The following is a 24,975-nucleotide window of genomic DNA, read 5'->3' as shown; positions in this document are numbered from 1 at the left end:
AGCTCCCCCAAATGTCCCCCCACCTGCAGGACACTGTGGCCATCTCCCATTCCTATTATTAACTGCAAATTGGAAATGGATTTTATGGCTATCTATTAATGCCCCTGGGTGATTTCTAAAAGCTAAATTTTCTCCACTAATGACATTATTTATAATACCAGAACCTTTGGTCGCCCATGTGCACTGTTAAGAGTCAGAAGTGGTGGAGGTGAATGGATCCTGCTCTGCATTATTTCCATAGTTGGGCAGCTGCACTATTAATAGCACCTTTTTACTTGCTTCCGCTGCAGCATGGCCATCGTTAACGAGGACCTTCCTCGTCCGGATATGCTGAACGAGGAAGGGGGTCCTTAAAAACAGGGTGTACACACTGGGCAATATTGTTCACAATATCACTCAGAAAACCCTTTCACCAAGTGTGTGTATGGTGCTCAAGAATGCAGCAGTGTGTGAAAGCAAGAGGGGAATACATAGAAGGGAAACAGAATTAAATTGTATTTAATATAATTAAATGTAACTTACAGCATCAGTCTCATGTAATATATGTAATATGATAATATATATATATATATATATAGCAGTACATTTGTTCGGCACTCCGGACGATGATGAATAAACCGCGGTGCCTTCCTTCGCAATTAGTGTAGAAGGTGTCCAGGGGCTCCTGGCAATAAGCCGGCACTCACGGATTTAGGTTTCAAAACGAAGCCCCTGGACACCTTCTATATATATATATAAGCAATTATGAAAGGCAATAATGTTCAAAAATAAAAATGTATTAAGTTTGCAATCAATGTGCAATCAATGTGCAATGATCTCTAGTCTACTGTATTTTGCTTATGTTTTATATAGAAGATAAAAAGGAATGATGCAGCTAGCCAATAGTGTGTTCAAAACTCATAGCATAATGTAATCTGTTCCACCTGTGCATACAGTATATTATGAATTCTTCCATTTAAATCACTCCTTTGGAGCATTGAAATCCCTTATTACTGGCTTGTTCATAGAAGGAATCTAAACATGAACAATATCTGGATCACTCCCAGTGATTATTCATCCTCTGCTGCAGTTTACGAGGAGGTACTGTGATTCAGAAGGCTGGTTTTATTACTGTTTTATTCTCAACTTTAAGAAGCAATGGAATATACTGGTGCTGTATATATAATATTAATAGTAACTATTAATCTAAATAGAAACAATAATAAAGAAATAATAAATAAATAAATAATACTAATAAATATACAATAATGATGTTCCAGTCCTTTTATTGATATGTAATTGTTCTTTCTTCCAGCTTTTTCAAGGCGTTATGCCGATGTTGTTTTCCTCATTGATTCTTCTTCCAGCATTGGAAGTTCTGTGTTTGAGCAAATTAAGCTCCTAATTACAAGTATCATCGAGCAACTTGACATAGGTATTAATAGATATCGTGTTGGACTTGCACAGTACAGCGAGGCTGCTTTCAGGGAGTTTCTACTGAACACATATGAGATCAAACAGCAAGTATTGGACCATGTTAAGATAATTGCTTTTAAAGGTGGCCGTCTGAACACAGGAAGTGCTTTGGATTACTTGCGCACAAACTTCTTTGTGGAAAAGGCCGGGAGCCGGATTAACCAAGGAATACCCCAATTTGCAGTGATCATAACATCAGCAAAGTCCGAAGATGTTGTCACTACATTTGCTCAAGAGCTGAAGAGTATTGGTGTTACCACCATTTCCATTGGAATTCAGAATTCAGATAGGGAAGAATTAATAAAAATAGCAACAGATCCCTTTGTTTTCCAGTTAAAAGATTTGAAAGGCATAAGGAATATACAAAAAGATGTTGTCAATGTTATTGCCACGCAGGAAATGCTGAAATTCACTTTGAAGACAACTGTTCCTGCAGGTAATATAAATATATCAAAATAATTTGTAAACTAAAAATAAAGTATAGTAGTTTTAAAATATAAAGAAAATACACTTATATATACAGATGTAACGCCGCTCATCCAGCGCCGGGGCCCGTCAGAACGCCCCCGCTGGCGAGGGGACACTACATCTGACTTGGACGCGTGAGCATCCGCCACGCACGTGCGTCCCAGTTTCCCTTGGCAGAACACGGGAACCCTGCCCGTCTCTGCTTCAGGGAACACGGGAACCCTGGCCATCTCCCGTCTCCGCTTCAGGGAGATGGGCAGGGTTAGGGGGGGAGCGGGTAGGTGGGGGAATGTGGCGGGGGGGGAGCTCAGTTGTATTTACATAAAGTTACAATAAGAGTAAGTGGTACTGTAGTTATAGTACTGTGACATTATTAGTGGGGCAGTTAGTGCAGTTAGTACAGTACAATAGGCTTCCTCTGACATGCCATAGGTAAATTACCCAATGGAAATGACAGTTTAAAGCTCATAATGGGCCAGATGCACTAAGCTTCAAAAGTGATAAAATTGAGAGCAATAAACAACCAGCCAATCAACTCCTACCTGCCATGTCACAGACTGTGTGTGAAAAATGTCAGGTAGGAGCTAATTAGCTGGTTGTTTATCACTCCATTTTATCACTTTTTTAAGCTTAGTACATCTGACCCCATGTCTTTAGAATGTGCTTTCCTATAACCCTCAACAACCTGTTCAGTATTAACAAAGATGTAATTTTCTAACCATGACAATGGTGTTGTTTTATTGGGGTTCAGCATATTATACCAACATTTACCATGCCAACCCTCATAATGTCGACATGAGAATCCCAACATGGTAATAATGTGGACAGTGAACATGTTGACATGTTAATATTGTCATCATTTACCATGTCGGCAGTGATGAAATGTTTGTACGGTCAAAATGTTGACATTGTGTCTTTAACCAGTTAGAAATGCCCACTGCACGGCTGCTGGAAGACATATTTCCAGCAGCCGCTGTTATCAGAGGGACTGCAAGGTTCTTCTGTTTCCTGGTTCTCTCCTCTCAGTGCATGCTGTGCTGCTGATCACTACTGATCGGGCAGCCCAGCAGCACTTCTCATTCCACGGCTGCAGAGAATAGCAGCTGTAGGAGAAATGGTACAAAGCAGACCTCATCTTCTGGATGGGCGGTTCTAGGGAAAATACATCTAAAAAACTCAGAAAATTCCATATGTACCAATATGTAGCATTTTCCATATGTACCAATCTCCGTAATGTAATGCATTCCGAGGCTTGGATGCAGTGGTAATGCCAGCTTTTGATGGTGTCACCCTATAAGAGACTTCTTTTTGCCTTCTGCATTGGGGGGATTCGGTATTTGTGATTGGTGGAAGGGATGCCGGCTGAAGATAATCCTGACAGGGACTGTGTATGTATGCTTGCTCTATCCTAACCCTTCCTTCCTGCAGCCTATCTCTCCCTCCTTTACTCCCCCCGCAGCTTTATCCTCCCTCAGTGGCGGAACTTGTGAGTGACCAGGTGAAAAAATATTATTTGGGCCATCCTCCTCCTCCCCATGAACCCCAGTTCTCAATATGCTACACAGCAGTCGGTGACAGGGAGAGGCAGAGGGTGATAGCATAAGGCAGTGGGAGGCAGAGGTTGACAGTAGAAAGGTAGGGGAAAGGGAGAGGCAGAGGCTGACAGCATGTTGCAGGGAGAGGTTGACATATAGAGGGAAACAGTGACAATAAAAGGCAAAAGGGGAGGCAGTGGGTGACAGTGGCAAGCAAGGGGAGGTAAAGGGAGATGGGAAGCAGGGGGTTACATGGAGAGGCTGACAAGGAGAGGCAGTGGGTAACAGGGGTACAAGCACAATGTCCTGCATGATGTGGAACACAGGGGTCATGTACCTTGGTGGGGGCAGGAACACAGTGGTCTCAACTCTGTCTGTGACAGGGGCCCCCGTCCTTTGTGTTTTCTGGATGTGCGCTGCCTTTAATTCACAGACAACGGTGAATGGGTAAAAATGTACAGCAGTCTATCAACATATGGATGTGATCATTATGTTGATAGGTGGCAGGACTTTTCTATTAGTTGGCACATAAAAGGTCAGCCCTAAGGTCCCTCAGGCAGGTCCCACCCTGCTCTCTGTACTGGCATTGCTAAAAATGGCCAGGGGATAACTCATTGCTGGTCTGTGTATAAGTGGGCCTCAAACTCCTCCGGGGTCTTGGTGCAATGCACCGTGAGCACCAATGGTAGTTCCACCTCTTTCCTCCCCATGTCTAACCCCAACCCTCCTCTGGTAGTCTAAGCCTATACATCCCTCCTTAGTGAGTAATCCTAACCCCCCTTTTTTGTGCCTAACCCTAACTCTCTCCCTCCATCCCTCCTGCAGCTTATCCCTAACCTTACCCCCAACCCTAACCCCCTTTATTGGCTGTCCGGATTCCGGCGTCAACATCTCCTTTGGTGTTAGCAGGATTACAGTGTTGGCATTTTGCCCGCCAGCATCACGATTGCCGGCATCGTAACCGGATACCACAGAGACATGTTGCTTCAAAAAGACTCAAAAGCTAAGGAGAATAATAAAGAAAAGGGTCTCCTGAGAACCACATAAACAAATGACACAAACGGCTCTAAAAGATAGGGATGCTAGTAAAGTATCTTAGTGTTTTAACTTTTTGTATTTACAATATTTTTCTGATTTTGCCTGCAGTTTGTTCAAGCGCTTCAGTTGCTGATATTGTTTTTTTGATTGATGAGTCCAGCAGCATTGGTGATACCAACTTCCAGTTGACAAGAGTGTTTCTGCACAAGGTCATCAATGCATTGGAAATTGGTTCAAAAAATGTACGGGTGGGCTTGGTTCTGTACAGTGACATACCCAGGTTGGAATTTAAACTGAATACTTTTAAAGAAAAGTATGAAATTTTGGACTACATAACCAAGCTTCCATACAGAGGAGGACAGCCACACACAGGAGCTGCCCTTGATTTTTTGCGGAAAGAACTTTTCTCAAAGCAAAATGGTGGCAGAAAGCGCCAGGGAGTGAAACAGATTGCAGTGGTTATGACTAACGGCCAATCAGTGGATGCCTTCACTAAGCCTGCTGCAAAACTCAGACGGTCGGGGGTAGAGGTTTTTGTAGTTGGCTCTCACAATGCCAACATCACAGAACTGGAGAGCATGGCATCACATCCGCCACGCAAACATGTCACCAATGCGGAGTCTTTTTTACAACTTTCGAATATTGAACTTAGGTTAAAAAAGCATCTTTGTAATGAAATTGTTACAAAGTCGTTTGCGCCTCCTCTTCTACGCACACTGAAGGAAGGTAAGATATGACTTTTTCATGATTATCGGGAGTCAAACCAATAGATAATGTACTAAGAAAACAGTAGTATAAAATTAATCAGAAGGGAGTATTCATTCTGTTGACTAAACAGACAGATACATTTGTATTACTGTATCGCTGTATAAGACATCAAAATTATGATTTATTATGGTCAATTAAGTATCGTTTTACAAAAAAGCTAAAATGATGTAACATCCAACATGTTCCTTGCATAATAGAGCACAGGTTCTCAAACTCGGTCCTCAGGACCCCACACAGTGCATGTTTTGCAGGTCTCCTTACAGAATCAAGTAGAGTCATTATCTCCACCTGTGGATCTTTTTAAAATTAGTCAGTTAGTAATGAATGCACCTTGAAAATGTGAACTGTGTGGGGTCCTTAGGACCGACTTTGAGAACAACTGCAATAGAGGCATGCAAATAAATTATCCCACAGTACACTACAATATACAAAAGGCAAGGCAAAAGCTACATTCTTCCTACCTAATAATAAAATGCATGGGACTCAGGTACACCTCATTATAAAAATATGATAAGCCACCAGTCACATCAAGAGGGGGGTGGGGTACATTTTACCCAGGTCTGATGGAGCAACCCCCTCTCCCGCTGCATAGAGCGTGGGAGTAGAGAGGACAGGCTGACACTGCAGCACAGCCTCTCTCCCCAGCTCAGCACCCGCTGCTCAATGCCGTGTGCAGAGCTTGGGAGAGAGGCAGAAGCAGCCTGTTCTCTCACCCACCGAACTGCCTGCTAACTTTTAAAAAATTTGTGTGAACATGCTCCTCCCATTGGCCATGCCCTGTTTTTTTTCCGGGGCCTGTCGGTGCTGTTGCCGCCCCAGCACAAGGGCACTACCTAAGTTTAGAGTAGAGAAAGTTTCATACCATGCAAAGGAAGGGATTCTTTATCATAAGGGCAGGTAAAATATGGAACACTGGAGGAAAAGGCTGTGATGGCAGACTCAAGTCATATATTTAAGAAAGGGTTACACAATTTTTTTTAGCAGAAAAAGTATCCAAGGATATAACCATTAATTATAATGTATAATAGTGGACCAGAAAGAAATAATAGCTGCCATTTTTGGGTCATTAAAATTCTAGCTTAAAACAGATAGATGGTAACTTCATCTGAGTCTCTTTTAAAATTGTATTTTAACATTTTAAAAATGATAATCTGTGCATCTCAATCAATCATACTGTATATAGGTTGAACTTTTTTCAACCTCATCAACTATGTTACTATGTTACGTCACTCAAGTTCTAAGTAACTTGTCTTTTGGCTTACATTTGCAACCTGTCCTGTAGGTCAGTGTTCCTGCTTATTCTTGCTTAAGAAACAGATGCATGGGCATCACCATCTTATAGCATGTCAGCTGACTGCATTCCTCCAGTTAGAGTGCTTCTTACCTCTGCTGATCATCAGCTAATTAGTGACGTGAAATTCCTACAGTATATAAGGCCTCCCTGGCCCTCAGTCCAATGATGAAGCAACTAGTCTCTTCCATAAGAGATATCCTGCTATTCAAGCTCTTGCTTGCAGCAAGCCTTTCAGCTATTCCTGACTCCAGAGTGCATTGGTACTATTGTAACTATAGCTACTTGAGCCTCTTTGTTAGTTGTCCCAATCTATTTATGAGATCCTGTATTCCAGTTGTGCTGGTAACCCCTGACTCCTCAGTCAGCAAGCTTATGCTTTTGTGTGCACATTACCTCTATTCCAGCCAGGGCTGCCGTTAGAAACTGTGGGGCCCGGGACTGACAAAATACTTATACCTGCGGCTGCAGTGGTGGCAGCAGCTTCTCAGGTCCTCCCAAGTCCTCCGGCATCTGGCATGCTGGGCTCCCACACTGTAAGCCGCGCAATGACTTAACACCACACGCATCTTACAGTGCAGGTACCCAGCGTTCCTGCTGCCCACTGCACTGCCTGTGTATGTCCCCGGGCAGCAGGAGGATCCGGCCGGGCCTGGGGACTGTCTATGTGCGGCGGGCTGTGGAGGACCTGCGGCCCGCTGCAGATCACCAGCACTCCCATCCCCACTGCTGGGGATGGGAGTGCTGGTGGGCTGCTGCCCGGGCCCTACCCTCTGTTGGAGTGTCCAGATCTGGGACAGTTGTACCCATATCACCCCCCTGTTGGCCGCCCTGATTCCAGCCATAGTATCAGCATCTGTCCTTCAGTATACTGAGACTACGCCAGCTCTTTTTTATATTCAAACTATATCTAGTCAGAGTAAAGTCTAAAACAGTTCTCACTGTATTCTGTAATATGTTTTTCATAGTGCTACACTGTGTATCAAGTACATATCAGTGTAGTTAACTTCCAAGCTGCATTGTAATTCTTGTTCCAGTCTAGTTCAGAGCAAGTCCAGTTCCAGCCCAGTTCAGAGCAGGTCTAGTTCAGAGCAAGTCCAGTTCCAGTCTGTTCAAGCCATAGTCCACATCCAGTCCGTTCCAGTTGCAGCCTGGATCCAGACAGATCCAGTCACAGCCCAGATCTAGCCTGGTTCAGTTGCAGCCTGTCTGGTTTAGTCCAACAATATCAGCCGCTGTCCTACCACAGACCCGCTGCCACTACAGTGTCCAGAATCACTGGTGTCAGTCGATTGCCTAACTGTAGTACCACTGCTTTCACAGCATTCTACTTCATCCCAAAGCCTGGTCAATGCACCACTGATTCTACAGTGTCCAGTTACAGCAGCACTGAGCACCGTTCAGCACAACACAGAGTACCCACGAATGTAAACAGAAGTTACTCACTGCCACCAAGTTTACTGTCCCCAGTAGTAGACTCCATTTGAGCCTGTGACAAATCCGGTTCCACAAATTCGAGCATAAGCGTGACATGAATGCACTTATAAGTCCAATAGGATCCAGTTATGAACATAAATGCAACAATTTGCTTTGGTAAATCTATAAAATTGGGTCCCTTTGTGTATACATTAAAGTTTTTTTGTTTGTTTTAGGCTGTGTTGATACAGAACAAGCTGATATTTACTTTCTGATTGATGGCTCTGGCAGCATTTATCCAGAAGACTTCATAGATATGAAAAACTTCATGACTGAATTGGTAGGCATGTTCCAGATTGGTGCAAAAAGTGTGCGCTTTGGAGTGGTGCAATATTCTGATGTTCCAAGGGTTGAATTCACCATCAGTAAATATACCAGTCAAAACAGTTTAAAGAAAGCTATAAAGCTAATTGATCAACTGGGAGGAGGCACCCAAACGGGGGATGCTCTAAAATCGATGAAAAGTCTTTTTGCTAATGCAAAAGCTGAACGACCTGATGATGTTCCCCAGTACTTGATCGTCATTACAGATGGAGAGTCACAAGACCGGGTTACTGAAGCAGCTGCAGACATTAGAGGTGATGGCATCACCATATATGCCATTGGGGTCAAGAATGCTGTAGAGGAGCAGCTGGAGGATATTGCCGGAGGCAAAGACAAGATGTTCTTTGTCAATAATTTTGATTCACTTGATTTCATCAAGCATGAATTGGTCCGTGACCTATGTACACCAGAAGGTAAGTTTTCAGATATGGGACAAATATTTTTGTCAGAGATCTCTATCTCTTTACCTTACTTTCTTTTCAATTCAGAAATGTTCAATGTGATAATCTAATTGATTGGTAATTAAGCTCATTGCTGCACTATATTAAACAGCAGGTTGATTATTTGACACGGATCTTGACAGCTTTGATTATTGTTTTCTTGCCTGATCTATCAAATTGTGCATTAAGGGCCTTATTCTAGTTGGACAAAACCATGTGCTCTGCAGGGGGGCAGATGTAAAATGTGCAGAGAGAATTCGATTTGGGTGAGTTATTTTGTTTCTGTGCAGGGTAAATACTGGCAGCTTTATTTTTACACTGCAATATAGATCTCACTTTGAAGTTAAACCCCACCAAATCTAAATCTCTCTGCACAAGTAACATCTGCCCCACCTGCAGTGCACATGGTTTTGTCCATCTAAGAAGGATTTTGTCAGAAAGAGTGAACTAGAATAACCCCCTAAATTCATTGAGAAGCCGTAAAAATATAATTTTGTTTAGGGGTCAAATGAGCTTATTGTATAAAGTAACTTTTAATTACATACACAAACTGTTTCAATTTAGTTCCTCTCTCACTCTACTGACTGATGGCCAGTGGTACTGCAATATTATAATAATATCAGTATTACTGTCTACACAAAAGTGAGCAGCAGAAGGGACCTTCTCTCTATTCCGAGCGAAAGCATGTCCTTTAAACTCTCATCTTTCTGTCCTCTGGTTCATGATAGAGAGAAAGTAGAAATTCAAGGAGAATTTTGATTAGAGCGTTCTACTTTTTGCAACAGTATCCATCTCTGTCACTATGGATACTTTGTATTCTGAGGGAATTGTTATAACAGTTCATATACAATACTGAGATTAAGCTAAGCTATAAACCAGGATCAATTTCCTTTAATTACCACAGCTAATTGCCTTATTAAGAAAATATTGTCAGTGTGCGTAAAATGGATGTTAGTTTTGTTCTGTTTTGTGTAAGTGTTAAAACACCTTACCAATATTTGTCCTTTTTTCCTACGCCCCAGTTCAGTTAATAACTTAATGGGTAATATAGGATAATTTTCTAAGATAATTTATTAAAAAGTTACGTTTTAAACCAAATACATCCATTCTCATACAGTATATAAATTTTGTTTGACTTAGGGGAGCACCTCCAACTCTCTTAACATAGCCACTTATTAGCTCATTAAATTTGGGAATTGCAGTACCCTTTGCCAATTAAATATCCTTCTGAGTATAAAATACACTACTTGGCAATAGTCCAGTGCGAAATCTTAAGCTCCATATTCACGATGTGTTTAAAAATGACAGGAGCTGATTTGTTGGTAGTTTATCTCTCTCTCCACTTTATCACTCTCCATGGCTTAGTAGATCTGAACCATAAGAATATTTCAATTGGCAGTGGGTTCAGGCCGGTATTTGATTCTCTTTATATAATAAAATTGCTGTACACTAAAGTGGAGCAAAAAATTAGCAATAAAGCCATTTTAAATGAATACAATCATTGGCTCTCATGGCAACAAGGCCATTTATTTAGGTTACAGATACTGTCAAAATGACTGGAATTTTTCTTCAGGTAGTGGGATACATACACATTTTTTCTGGACACAATATTTATTTACCATATGTTTTATATGCCATATCCAGCATTTGTAGATTAGAAGGGGACATATTTGTTTTTACATTCATTACATATACTTTAGGTGATAATAAGATGCAAGCTACTGTTAGCTTTTCTGTAGCCTTCTGGCGAGAAAATACTGTAAGTATTAGTATTTTTTTCTAAATTTCTCAATTAGAAACTTGTGGTGTACAGTTTTTTTTCTGCCCTGAGGAAAAACCCATGAAACGCGCGTCGGCAACGGCGCTGTGTGTGTTTAAACTCCTAATACAAATGTTTATATGATGTGTCTTTAGAGAGAAAATACCGTACCGTAGAACCAATTTAGCATAGTGAGTGATCTCCCTAGCCCCTTGCGGGGACGCAGATAAGATTGAATAGCAAGTGGCAACCGTTACTCACGCAGCAGTTTGTTCAAATCATACGCTGCTGCGTATGATTAAACACTGCCTGACCGGCAAGAGCGGCTAATTTACAAACCGCTAAGCCGGACAACGGGGTTGCCATTGCATATTTGACCATTACACAGGCAACTCAGCCTAAAAAGCAAATATAATATCAATATTATGATACACTCCTTATATAAGCGGCTACTGTTACACATTTGCCTATTGTACAGGCACCCTAGCCAGCAAAAGTGTATACACAATACCAATATCGGATTGTACACACTCCCTATGCAGGTGGCTGTTTCTGCGTATTTAATTATTATATGGGCATCACAGCAAGCATATATCATCGGATTGTGACACACTCCCTATGCAGGTGACTGTTTCTGCGTATCTAATTACTATATAGGCATCACAGCCAGCAAAAGTATATATTAAACACCTATTTCGGATTGTGATATACTCCTTACGTAGTCAGCAGATATTGGATTGACAGTTAATAAACTGCACACTGCCAGATTGTAAGCAACGTTTAAATCTCTACTGCGTATGATTAAACACTGCCTGACCGGCAAGAGCGGCTAATTTACAAACCGCTAAGCCGCACAACGGGGTTGCCATTGCATATTTGACCATTACATGGGCAACTTAGCCTAAAAAGCAAATATAATATTAATATTGTGATACACTCCTTATATAAGTGGCAATTGTTACGCATTTGCCTAGTATACAGGCACCCTAGCCAGCCATATATTGTTATATGCCCAATTGCATAATACTATCCACACAGCTGGGCAATTCTTTGATTGGTGGTGAACAAGCTACACACCACCAGATCATTAACAGCAACTACCATTATAGATACGCCACTTAATTAACAAGCAGCAATTGCAACTGACATACTGCCTGATTGGCAAAGAGCAGCTCATAAATCGCATCTGCTCTATCGCCACAACAGACAATCTGGGTTAACCAGTGTATGCACAACCGACAGGAGTGATACGCAATAAAGCCAAACGGTATCTCTGCCTTATTTGTAAAAACAGCTAAAACCAATTACCTGCTGAAGATCAACCAATATCACAATTATCAATAGGCTCTACGGCACTGTTACAGTCCTTATTAAAGGAAAATGAAAATATTGAGGACAGTATAAATGTATGAGGAGCATTACCAATGATATGAGAAGTGAAGAGGAATGAATAAACACTCCACTACTCCCTATTGGCAACAGTTACAAAACATCATCCTTCTATAAATTGTTACAACATTCAGAAATTATGGGTGACATTCTATGGGATGAGATAAATGCGCGTTTTTTTTATCGCACCACTTCGCCCTTTTTCAAATCGCAAGATTGGGGCTTTTTCGCATATTTAATGAGATGCGAAAAACGGGCCAAATAGTGCGAATAGGTGCGAGGTGGTGCGATGTCTTTAGTCCTGAAAATGTGCGATTTTCATGTCTGAAAATCGCACGTTTGCAGGAAAGCGCAAATTAAAAAAAAAAATACCGAGCACGGGGTCCCCCGCCAGAGCATAACCAGCCCCGGGCTCATTGAGCCGGTGCTGGTGACATAAAATCAGGGTCCCCGACAAATAGGGGTCCCCTTGATTTAATGAAACCAGTACCAGGCTCAAGGTCCGGCGCTGGTTCCCAAAATACGGGGGACAAAATGACTAGGGGTCCCCCGTATTTTAAGAACCAGCACCGGACCCAACCAGCCAGCAGGGTAATGTCACAGCCGGGGGACACTTATTATATAAGGTCCCGCGGCCAAAGCATTATCCCCGTGGCTGGTCAGCATGGGCAGGGGTCCTGGGGAAGTGGGGACCCCCCCAATGAAGGGGTCCTACCCCTCCAGGACTTACCAGCCCATGCTGAAAGTCCGGGGCTGTCCCCGATGCCCCTGGGCGGTGGGCATCGGGCTGATGGATTGTGTAAAAAAAAGAAGATAAACTATTGTTTTCTACTGGCGAACTATGAGTCCCAGCAAGCCTACCCCGCATGCTGGGACTTGGAGAACCACAAGTCCCAGCATGCGGGGCATTAAAGGGCCCGCTGGCACTTGTAGTTCTACAGTACAAAAAATAGTTAAATAAAACACACTGACACCCCGAAAAATAAAAGTTTAATACACACATAACACAAACACACTGATACTTACCTACCTTGAGCCCGTAGGTCGGTCCCTGGATCCTGGGTCCGGGCTCCGGGGCCCCAGGGCTAATGAGTCCGGTTCCGGGGCTTTGGTCCTGGTTCCGGGGCTGGTCCTGGGGTTCCGGGGCTCCAGGGCTGAAGAGTCCGGTTCCGGGGCCTTGGAAAATGCGATTTCGGCCGTTTTTGCGAAAAAATTCGCAATAGTCTATTTATCTCACCCCATAGAATGTCACCCTACGTCTCTACTGCAAAACACAGATAGAAGGACCTGTATGTTTTGTACTATAAAAGAGGATATGCTAACAGGAGGCATACGCTCTCAGAAGCTCTCTGTATATACCACTATACAGATATCTACACTGTCAGATGAGACCATCAAGGAGAAAAATATAGACACAATAAAACACACACAGCAGACACTATTTAATACTTATTTTACTGACTACTTTTGGGAATATTTCACGCAAATACTTTTCCTTTTTAATACAAAATAATAAAAAGTATATTTTAAATAATATCTTCTTCTCTTCAGTGCACCAACAAAGGCCCTTATTCTGATCGGTGCGGATTTTTCCGCATGCGGTCGTACCGCCGATGGTACTCTGCGCATGTGCAAGCGGTTTCGCCGAACGGATTCTTTCGACGCCGCACAGGGGGCGGAGAGGGGCGTGAAGGGCTACTTAGCCTCATTACCCTATGCATACGCCCCGCGTTTCATGGGCGTTCCCATGCAAACGCAGGGCGTATGCATGGTAATGAAGCCGTGACGCATGTGTAGGGGGCGGGCATCTGACATCGCCGGATGTCAGCTGCCCGCCCCCATACATGATTTCATACGGACAAGTGTCCGTGTGGTCTAGGGTGGTCTAGGGTGGCGGGCGCTGGTGGAGCGTGCGGCCCTGCATTCGATGTTCGGCGACCATCGAATGCAGGGGCTGCTCCCAAGATGGAGGAGGCGTATCCCCGTCCACTTTCATGCGGACCGCCACATATCCGCGTACGGACAGAGGTGGCGATCCGTATGGAAGGCGGGGATTCGCCTGCACGGTCCTGGCCGCATATTCTGATCGGGCCGCACCGATCAGAATAAGGGCCAAAGAGACAATCTTTTTCTTCTCAACCCCTTTTGGTGTACAGTTGCCATGAAACTATTCCGATACTCTAGGGCAGTGGTTCTCAACCTCGGTCCTCAGGACCCCCACACAGTGCACGTTTTTCAGGTCTCCACACAGAATCACAAGTGAAATAATTAGCTTGAGTAATGAGTGCACCTTTGCACATGCTGAGTGACCTAGTAAACGTGAACTGTGTGGGGGTCTTGAGGACTGAGGTTGAGTACCCCTGCTCTAGGGAGACGTGATTCAAAAAAGTTTGGGAACCATTGTTTGAATTACATTATTTTTAAGAATCGTATTGCATCTTTCTGATAGGTCACAAGCATGCCATACATGAATAGTTTATTTATCTTTTGATCTGAATTTGAATCCATTTTTTCTCTTTCCCCTAGCCTGTAAAAACATGAAAGCAGATATCCTATTTCTGGTTGACAGTTCTGGAAGTATCCGCGATGAGGATTATACAAAGATGAAGGATTTTATGGAGTCGATGGTGAAGATGGCTCAAATCGGTCCCGACGCAGTCCAAGTTGGTTTGATCCAGTTTAGTTATGAAACAAAAGAAGAGTTTCCACTTAATAGGTATAAAAAAAAGAATGAAATACAAGCAGCTATACTAGGCATCCAGCAGATGAAGCAAGGCACGATGACAGGGGCTGCTTTACAAGACGCATTGCCATATTTCAGCACCTCCAGGGGAGGAAGACCAAATACAAGGCAATATCTTGTTGTAATCACAGATGGGGAAGCTCAGGATGAGGTAGCACAGCCGGCTGCTGCTATTAGAAACAAGGGTGTTAATATTTATGCTATAGGAGTACTCAGTGCCAACAATACACAGCTTCTGGAGATAGCTGGAAAGCAAGACCAAGTCTTCTTTGAGGACAGTTTTGACGCCCTGGCCTTCTTGAACAATCAAATCATATTCGAGATCTGTAATCCAGAAGAAAGTGAGTTATCCTTAATCTATAGCCGTAAACAAAAAGCACATTTTGTGTGTGTGTGTGTGTTTCTGTCATATCAAGGGGGTTATTCTGGTTCACTCGCAAAGGCAAATTCCTTCTCAAATGGACAAAACCTTGTGCACTGTAGATGGGGCAGATGTAACTGGTGCAGAGAGAGTAAGATTTGGGTGGGGTTTTACTTCAAAGTGAGATCTATATTGCAGAGTAAAAATAAAGCAGTCAGTATTTACCCTGCACATAAACAAAATAACTCACCCAAATCTAACTCTCTCTGCACATGTTACATCTGCCCCACCTGCAGTGCACATGGTTTTTTCCATTTGAGAAGAAATTTGCCATTGCGATTGAACCAGAATAACCCCCCAAATGTTTAATTCATTCTGCTGGAAGTGTGGTGACTGTCTGTTATTATACCATTAGTAATTTTGCTGGATATTGCTTATTATATGAGGAAAGTATCTCATTTCTTAAAATAACAATTAATTACTGCTTATTAATTGTATGAGAAATTGTAACTGGCGTGAGTTATTAAACTGAAAGGGGAGATGCTTAATAGGCAGTGGAATGCAGCATTTACATTATACTAGATTTCTTTAAATATAACCCACTAAGAAAATGTAAGCATTTACAATTGAGATGTAATATTTTTAGCTGCTGATTTTTATACCTCCTGATATACCTCGTTGTTTGCGTAAAATAATACCCATTTCAGACAGCGGCTGTCAAATTACCCGGCATTTACCGGCAATTACCCGGCATTTGAAGCGCTGGGTCATCCGGCCGCCGCTGTCAGTCCCCACCATCACACAGGAGAGCAAATCTCCAGGTCTAAAACTTAGACCCAGAGATTTGCTCAATTACACGGGGTTTGGTCATTTGCAGGGTTGGAGACCCGGAGTTTAAAATTCAAATCAACCCTTTCACACAGAAAAAGGACCTGTGTATTTAATGAAATTCCTGGGTGGAACTGCTTCACCCGGGAATTTCATTTTCTGTGTGAAAGGGGTAAAAGATTATCTTTTTTTTTCTGATTGATTAATATAGACAATTTTTGGTTGTTCACAATAGCTGAAGAGTGGATGTGAAAGTGACAGACTACTCAGAGACTCCTCTCACCAGGTTGCCAGTTAATTGCTATATAGAGGTACACAGGAAATTCAGGGGTTCACAGTAGTTCCAGTAGTAGCACAGCAGTGGCTATAACAGAGGTATTTGGTCTCACCTATGGGAGTTAAGTGCTGTGCATTTATGTTGGTTTCTATGTGGGCAGGATGTACAATGGCAGAAATATGGTAAAAACACAGGATTTCTACCACATTTCTAGACATACTAAAACCCCATGCAGGACTGTTTGGCATATGAAGAATTAGTCATACCATCATGGATGGGAAGGGAGATGGGGGGGTCAATTTGCTTGCCATGTTTCCTAAGTACTGCAATGCAAATAAAGTTTCCTTGGCCTCACAGTGCCCCATGTGACTGCAAGGTCAGACTTACTCAGGCTGATTACTGTGACCGATGGCCATGAGGTTCCTTTAGAACTACGAATGCATTGCAGTTTTTAGAAGTCACGAATGCATTTGCATTGCTAAGGATCACATACAGGGCCATCAACAGAAGTCTTGGGGCCCAGTACACTGATATCTCTGGCTGTGATTACAAAAAAAAATATATATATTCCTTATGCAGTATAAAAAAATCTGCTACACTACTGCTGATTACAGTGGGACACAATAGCTTTGATATTAAATTTACATTGCATATTGAATATTTAATAATTGAGGCGGGGGGGGGGTTGTTTAATAAAAACTGCATGTTTAGAAATGAGACCGAGTGAGTGACAGCACTTTCACTGTCACTTTTACCAAAGCATCTCCCTGCAGGGACAGAACAGGGAAAGGTAGATAGGAGTGTGCAGCATTGTGCGTTGTGTGGTTCAATGTGTTGTGTGTAGTCACAAAGGCCTTTTATTACGTGTAGCCTTACAGGTTGCCAACCCTGATCGCATTCCATAAGCTGCTGTGATCAGCTTTATATATACAATCCTATATCAACATTATGGTGTTGGTAAGTGAATGTTCTCTTAACATATCAAGCCTAAGGAAAACCTGGACATTAATGACCTAGTGTGTTGTGTGACAGAGTGTATAGCTAAGCAGGGCCAAACGTGACAGAGTGTATAGATAGTGGTTTATTTACTAAGCTGGGAATTCTGTCGAAGATGGGATGTTGCTATGGGCAACCTATCAGATTCTTTCTGTTATCTTCTAGAAGTTGGTAAATAAATACGAAGTACAGTAGATTCTGATTTGTTGCTATGGGCAAGATCCCACCTTCAATAGAAATCCCATCTTAGTAAATAAATCCCTAAGAATATTGAGATCAGTAAACACCTTATAATATTATTTTGTTACATTTACTGAAATTATACAGTATATTCTGTTTTTTATTACAGCTTGTAAAAGGTCAGAAGTTGCAGACATCATATTTTTAGTGGATTCGTCTTCCAGCATCACGGTTTCCCAGTATAAAATTATGCAGAAGTTCATGGAGGCTGTGGTAAATGATTCCACGGTTGGAAAAGAAAATGTTCAGTTTGGTGTTGTCACTTACAGCACAATCCCAGAACAACAGTTCCCTTTAAACGCTTATTCCAACAAACTTGATGTTCGAAAGGCTATTTTCGCTTTAAAACGCACCAAGGGATTGACTTATACTGCAACTGCTTTGGAGTACACCCAAGAAAGGTTTGGCCCAAGTTACGGTGGTCGTCCAGGAGTTTCTCACATTATAGTTCTCATCACTGATGGGGCAACAAGTATTCAAGATAGACCCAAATTGGATACAGTAGCTCAATCTTTGAGGAACAATAATATCATCATCTTTGCTGTGGGAGTTGGTAGTGCCAAAGCAGAAGAGCTTGAAAAGATTGCTGGCCAGCCAGATAGATGGTTCCTTGTACAGAATTACACATCTCTGGAGAGTTTACATTCAAATATAACCCACATTGTTTGTGATGAGTCTAAACCAGGTAAGCATCCTTGAGTTACAATGAGTGCAGCAAATAGAGATGAGGTTAGTGACTACATAGTTCAGTGGAATCTTCAGTGATGTTAGAAATCTGTTTTAAAGTGTGGATAAACTTCACAAGAGGAGTTTAGGTCAGCTGGGGCCTGATATAGAGTTAATGGTAAAGATACATGTTTGGTTTTGTATTTGGGAAAATATACATTGGCACAATTACTCTTACATATTTGTATTTTGACTTATCCATCCCCCTTTTCCACTTCCACTGAAAGTAAAATAACCCTGGAGGGGTTCAGTGGAGAAGAGTTAACCCAGGAATCCAACCCGACTAGCTAGCAGGGCAAGAGACAAGTCCTTGTGCAGTGTAAACGGCTAAGCCGAGTCAATGTGACCTAGACCCATTTACAGCATGGGGACAGCCAGCCTTAGGAGATGATCTCATCGCCAAGTGCCCGGGCTGCATCGGTTACAATGCAGTTCCTTTTATTAACATACAGATGGGGCAGGTCCCATCTTGGCTGGCAGATCGCCAGAACGTCTGCGCTGGCGGCCCGCCAGCAGCAGCGCCAGCGAATACACTGAGACGCGCGTGCGTCTCACGCGCACGCGCGTCTCAGTCTCCGTCGCCAGCGCGACGGAAACCCTGTCCGTCTCCGCCTCAGGGAGACGGACAGGGTTAGGGGGGGTTAGGGGGGGATGCGGGCAGGCGGCGGGGACCCCGGGTTACCGCCAGCAAGGACCCGGGGGAACGAATGGAAGCGCCGTCGGAAGGGGACGTGCGCGCCTCTCGTGCGCGCGCGTCCCCTTCTCACCATCGCCATGGCGCTGGCGGGGGATGGCGGCTGGCGACGCCAGCGCCATCCCCTGCCAAGATGGGACCTGCCCCATCTGTAAGGGAAAGAAATAAGGTTTTGTTTTGAGAGGACAACAAATGAGATAAAGGTTTGTTATTCAGAGGGTAACAATCTAAAACATGAAAACGACATTTCAATTGTTAATAAAAATCATACATTCCAGTAAGCGTATATTAAATGTACATATACAATAAACATAAATAAAATGTACTACATCATTTGTATTAACTGCAAGATCCTATATGATCTTACTCTATTCTTTCAGCTTGCTCCAATGAACAGCTTGATCTTGTGTTCCTGATTGACGGATCTGCAAGCATCAGCCCAAGTGACTTTGACATTTCAAAAGCATTCATGAAGGAAATCGTAGACAGTTTCAGTATCGCACAAGACAAAGTACGTATTGGGGTGGCCCAGTACAGTACAAATCCACAGAAAGAATTCTTCTTGAACCAGCACTCGACCAGCTCTGATATGAAACGACACATAGATGAAATTGTCCAGCTAAATGAGAATACTTACACAGGGAAAGGCCTGAAATTTGTTAAGCAGTTTTTCGATCCTGCCAACGGGAGCCGTAAAAACCAAGGCGTTTATCAGTACCTAATAGTTATGACGGATGGGGAGTCTCATGATATAGTGGCTGAAGAGGCTGAAGAACTGAGGAGCAGTGGAATCACAATCTTCTCTATTGGCATTGGTTTCAAAAACAGTTTTGAGCTAGTTCAAATTGCAGGGAACCCACAGAACACGTTTACAGTGGAAACCTTTGAAATGCTGGATACAATCAAGAGACAGATTGTATATCAAATGTGTATACCAGTCGATGAGCCTGATAAAGGTTAGTAATATACAAATGAATTGGGAAAATTTAGCAATGCAGTATGCTGGGGCACATACAGTACATACGCATGTCACTTGGCATCTAATGATTCTGTGCAAATGTGCGTCAGTCTGACCCTTCCACCAGTCTGTCACAGAGACATGCTGGCGCCGCACATGCCTGCATTTTTTGGAACACTCCCAGAAAACCGCAGGATACCACACTTAAATGCTGTCAGATTGAGAGGGGGATCGCGCTGAGATATTTTCACTATTTCTTTCGTTTTATGAGCTTGCGCATGCGTGCTATTATCCCTAATGATGCAAAGCCATTCTATAATTGAACGGATTGTGAATTCGCACATCAGGGATCAACTCTGACATGGGCCCATAGTACGGTAGTTATGATAATGCATGTTGAGATTTATAGTTCCATAAAAGATGGAAAGGTGTTTGTTCTTAGAGAATGAAAAGTTTATAGAAGATAAAATATGGCGTGAATAATCTGTATTAAATTGCTATATTTTGTGGTCTCATAATTTTTTTTTTCAATTATTAAATGTGTGTTATGTACAATAGTGGTTTAGCTGCAATATGGAGATGTGCTCACTCTTATGGAAATTACAAGTCACCAATTTCATTCAGGACCCAGCTGCATATACACTAGACCAGGGGTCCTCAAACTATTTTGCTCTGGGACCCCATCAGACAATAAAAATGATGACCGGACCCCAGCTAGTTACTGCAGCAGGTCACATCACATGTGTACTCAGCAGACCGCACATACATGGCAGCATTGTGGAGGCACAAAATGATGGAAGGAGTCTAAAATAACAGACAATTATGCAACCGATTTTTCTGACTCATTGAATCACTGACTGAGATTAGAAAAGTCATCAGCCTGATGGTCAGTAACATGGAGTCATGACCCCATGCTGAGAAGGTCAGGACCCATTTTGGGGTCAGGACCCACAGTTTTAGAACCGCTGCACTAGACGATATATTACATGAAAGTGACCATTGCTAACGAAATTTTCATGCATATCGTCTAGTGTGTACACACTAAATCGTTAACGACGCATGTTTCTGCGGTCTGTACATGCATCTCAATCCTGACTACAGTGATTTAGAACAGGTCATGGAAATATCAGATGACTCCTGACTCCAGCAATACATTGGTAGTCACAGATAATAAGCAGGAATATATTTTACAGCTAATATTAGTATGATATATTATATATTAGCATCATTTTAGGTAGTAATGCCCCCTTTACCGATGTTCCCATGTACTTTAAGGCTCCTTTCACTTTAAACAGCCCTTCTTTTTGGAAGCGCCGGACTTCTTTTTTGCGACTTAATATTAAATAGCATTGTATTTGCAAAACGGAGCTTATAGGACGCACACAAGCATACAAAATGCTATGTTACAATGTTTTGTATCTTTTCCTGCTGAATACAGTATGTATCTGAGTGGCACTTTGATAGGACTACAGCACACCACAAGATTGTGCTGACTAAGGGGGGTATTCAATCCTGGGCAAAATTTTCACCAGGCGAAAAATCTGCAATTTTTGCCCCTTCATTAGTGCAAATTCAACTTACCCTATTCAATCCCTGTGCCAATTTGTCACCTGCGTAAATCAACTAAATTGCCAACAATTCACATGGTTTTGGAATTCGTGTCCTTTTTCGCCCATTTTTGCATCAGTTTTTGCCCATAGAATACACCCCTAAGTCTGTATACAGAGCACAGCAAAACTTGTATTGGAAAAAGGTATTGGCTGCTCTATTGTAGCACATACACATATTCAGTGGCTCAGTCGCACACACATTTACAATGTTGCATATCATGTTAACCAGCACAGTCTTTGGGTTCTTCCTAGTTGAATAACGGTGCAACATTTTTTTGTGAATTGGTGTTTTTCTCTAACTTGTGATTAAAGAGCTGCTCGAGCTGTTTTTATGTGCGTGTACTCAAACATTCTAAAATTTGCATTTTGTCTAACAGTATTTAGACAATATGCAAAGGGAGTGAATTCAATTAGCCACAGTAAATTACTACAGCTAATTGATTCTCAAGGGAAGGCTGGAGGCAAGAGAAACAAAATCCTTGATACATGCCATGTTTTCGATCACGAAAAAACACCATGGATCATAGAACTCATCCTGGATCCTGTGTATTTTTGAATGATAGTGGGTACATTTTTACCACAACCAGGCTTTTTATATAAATTGCCTGTTTTTAGTGCGATCAATTGAATTCTTACCAAAGTCTTCTGGTAAAAAATAAAGTATTATTTATGTGGGCACTGCATAAAAAATCATTGATATTGAATTTATTATGTGAAGAGCATAAGCGTGAAAAACTCATAAATTACAAAAGGTTAAAGGGATTATCTGTATTTTACCATCACCTATGTTTGATATATATTACCAGTTAGGGGGGTGTTCAATCCCGGACGATTTTCCAACTGGCCGTTTCCAACAAGATTAGATCAAATTGACATTCGACCATTACAATGTCGGGCAGTTTTTCCGACTGTTGGGATACATTCTGACAGTCGGAATGTCCGTGGATCGGCAAAAACTTCTGCCAATAGTTGAAAATGGCTACGGATTTGACAATCCAACTGATATTTTCGACAATGCAAATTCAAATTTGAACAAAGTTGAATATGCGCAGGGAATGGCCTGTCGGAAATATCGTGCAAAATTGAATATCCTCCTAAAAATACTCTAGCATTCAATTCAACTTAAATGAAAAATAAAATAAAAGAAATAAATAATAATAATAAAATTCCAAAAATATACTGTATGTGTAAAAGAATGGGGTACAAATTACAAAAGCATGAGCTGCAAATGTAGCTCTTATTAGCTTCACTTATAGCCTTGTGCAGTGTGCAACTGCCCCCACTTGCAGGTATTATAGTGGGTAGAACATTGCTTAGTGGGTAGAACATTGCTTAGTCTTCTACCTCCAAAATAAGCAATGTGTAACTACTGAATGCTTTAATTCACCATGTGTATTTATACTTGCAATATTTAAATATACTGCAGATGGTGCTAGAGTATCATTTGAGTTCAGACATTTGTTTTGTATAATGCTTTATATTCCATTTAGCACGCAATAGTTATCAAGTTATATAACAGTGGCTTCCAAGGTCCAACATTCGTCAACTTAATGTTCAAATACAGTTATATAAAATGTGTAAGTACTTAGTATTGCTTGCCAGTTTCTGTCTGTGTAATGTACAGTAGTTAAAAATATGTTTTTCCTTTAATGTGACTTTAACATTTTATCATGCTAAGCACATAGGGACAGATGTATTAAGCCTGGTAAAGTGATAAAGTGGTGATAAAGCAGTGATCAGAATCAGAATCAGCTTTATTGGCCAAGCATACTTGCAAATACTAGGCATTTGATTTGGATTGCTGTGCAACAGCCATTTAGGTAACAGTTAAACAGTGACAGTACAGATATACATAACACATACAGATATAAGCTTGATATGCCCTGGGGATTGTAGACGCTGGTAACATATATTTGCTGAGCTGCACAGCGTAAGACAGGGGAGATACAGGGGTACATATGGCTGGGTGGCACAGTTCCTAGGCAGCCATTTGCGGCGCCATCTTGATCATGCTGCTCAAAGGCAGCAGTAATAATAATAATTTTATTTATATAGCACTTTTTTTCCATAGCTGGCACACCCTGCCAGCTTGTTGCTGGCAGGGTGTGCAACCAGTAATGGTACAGCATACAGGCTTTGCATACAGTGGGGGTGGAGGTACATGGTACAAATCATGATAAAGAAACAGTAAACAAAATAAGTAATACATAGCTTTCATCAGCTTAGAGGCTGGGAGAGATGACAAGTGGTGAAAAATAAAAATAAAATGATGCAATGTGCGGGTGTAAGTCCAAATCCAGTCCAAACTCCAGTCAAGTCATGCTTCAGCTGACATGCTTTCGATGCAGGCTAAGATGGCAGGCAAGCCTTGAGCAGGCTTCCAAATATTTCCAATTTTAAAATAAAATTTGGGTCAGCTGGTACAGGGGGTGGGGCTGTTGTTTGAACAAATTGCTCAGCCAGCTAATTAATGGAGGGGGAAGATGCAGGCTCCCAGTAACAAAACAATTCACAATGCAGACTGTTCTTTAAATGAGAAACATCAGATGTTAAAAATTGGATTCATGTACCTGTAAAATAGGAGATGAGATGGTTCCATGATAATGTGGAAGTGATTGCCCCAGCCAGCCAGCTGTGTTTGAAAAATGGCAGTTAGGAGCTGATAGGCTGGTGTATTATCAGCTTTCACTTTATCATAGTTCAATCACCTTACCATGCTTAATACAGTGCATCCCAAAAATATTCACAGTTCTTTACTTTTTCCTCATTTTTTCCCCTCAAAATTCTACACACAATAACAAAATGAAAAACGTTATTTGGAGATTTTGTGCAAGTCTATTAAAAATAAAAAACTAAGAAATCACATATACATAAGTATTCACACCCCATTTGCTCAGTACTTTGTTGATGCACCTTTTGCAGCAATTACAACCTCAAGTCTTTTTGAATATGGTGCCACAGGCTTACACACCCATCTTTGGGCATTTTGGGCCATTCCTCTTTGCCAGACCACTCAAGCTCCACCACTCTAGGACATTCACAGAGTTGTCTTGAAGTCACTCCTTTGATATCTTGGCTGTGTGCTTAGGGTCGTTGTTCTGCTGAAAGATGAATCGCCGCCCCAGTCTAAGGTGAATAGTGCTCTGGAGCATGATGTCTCTGTACATTAGTGCATTCATCTTTCTTGCTATCATGACTACTCTACCAGTTCCTGACACTGAAAAACATCCCTACAGCATGGTGCTGCCACCACCATCCTTCACTGGAGGGATGGTATTGGCCTGGTGATGAGTGGTGCCTGGCTTCCTCCAAACATGGTGGTTGGCATTCATTCCAAAGAGTTCAATATTTGTCTCATCAGACAATATAATTTTCTTTCTTAATTTTGGCAAAATCCAGGCTGGCTGCCATGTGCTTTTTACTAAGGAGTGGCTTTTGTCTGGCCACTCTACCATACAGGCCTAAATGGTGGCTTTCTGCAGAGATGGTTGACCTTCTGGAAGGTTCTCCTCTCTCCACAGAGGAATGCTGTAGCTTTGACAGCGTGACCATGGGGTTCTTAGTCACCTCTTTGACTAAGACCCTTCTCTCAGTTTAGA

At 42.0% G+C, this 24,975-nt stretch overlaps 1 protein-coding gene across 1 annotated transcript in view; it reads left to right on the top strand.

The window, feature by feature from the left end:
* LOC146080913 (collagen alpha-4(VI) chain-like) overlaps window positions 1-24,975 on the top strand; it is a 212,229-nt gene that overhangs the window by 59,866 nt on the left and 127,388 nt on the right. Inside the window, exons 5-10 of the mRNA XM_083188615.1 lie at window positions 1,295-1,891; window positions 4,605-5,222; window positions 8,208-8,768; window positions 14,470-15,027; window positions 17,498-18,073; window positions 19,189-19,764. Coding sequence (XP_083044741.1) covers window positions 1,295-1,891; window positions 4,605-5,222; window positions 8,208-8,768; window positions 14,470-15,027; window positions 17,498-18,073; window positions 19,189-19,764 — 3,486 coding nt within the window. The remainder of the gene's footprint in view (window positions 1-1,294; window positions 1,892-4,604; window positions 5,223-8,207; window positions 8,769-14,469; window positions 15,028-17,497; window positions 18,074-19,188; window positions 19,765-24,975) is intronic.

Source organism: Crinia signifera, chromosome 5 (genome assembly GCF_055691185.1).
Source record: "Crinia signifera chromosome 5, ASM5569118v1, whole genome shotgun sequence".
NCBI classification, from domain to species: Eukaryota; Metazoa; Chordata; class Amphibia; order Anura; family Myobatrachidae; genus Crinia; species Crinia signifera.
The sequence above is the reverse complement of the archived record's forward strand: the minus strand, read 5'-3'. Positions and strand labels throughout refer to the sequence as shown.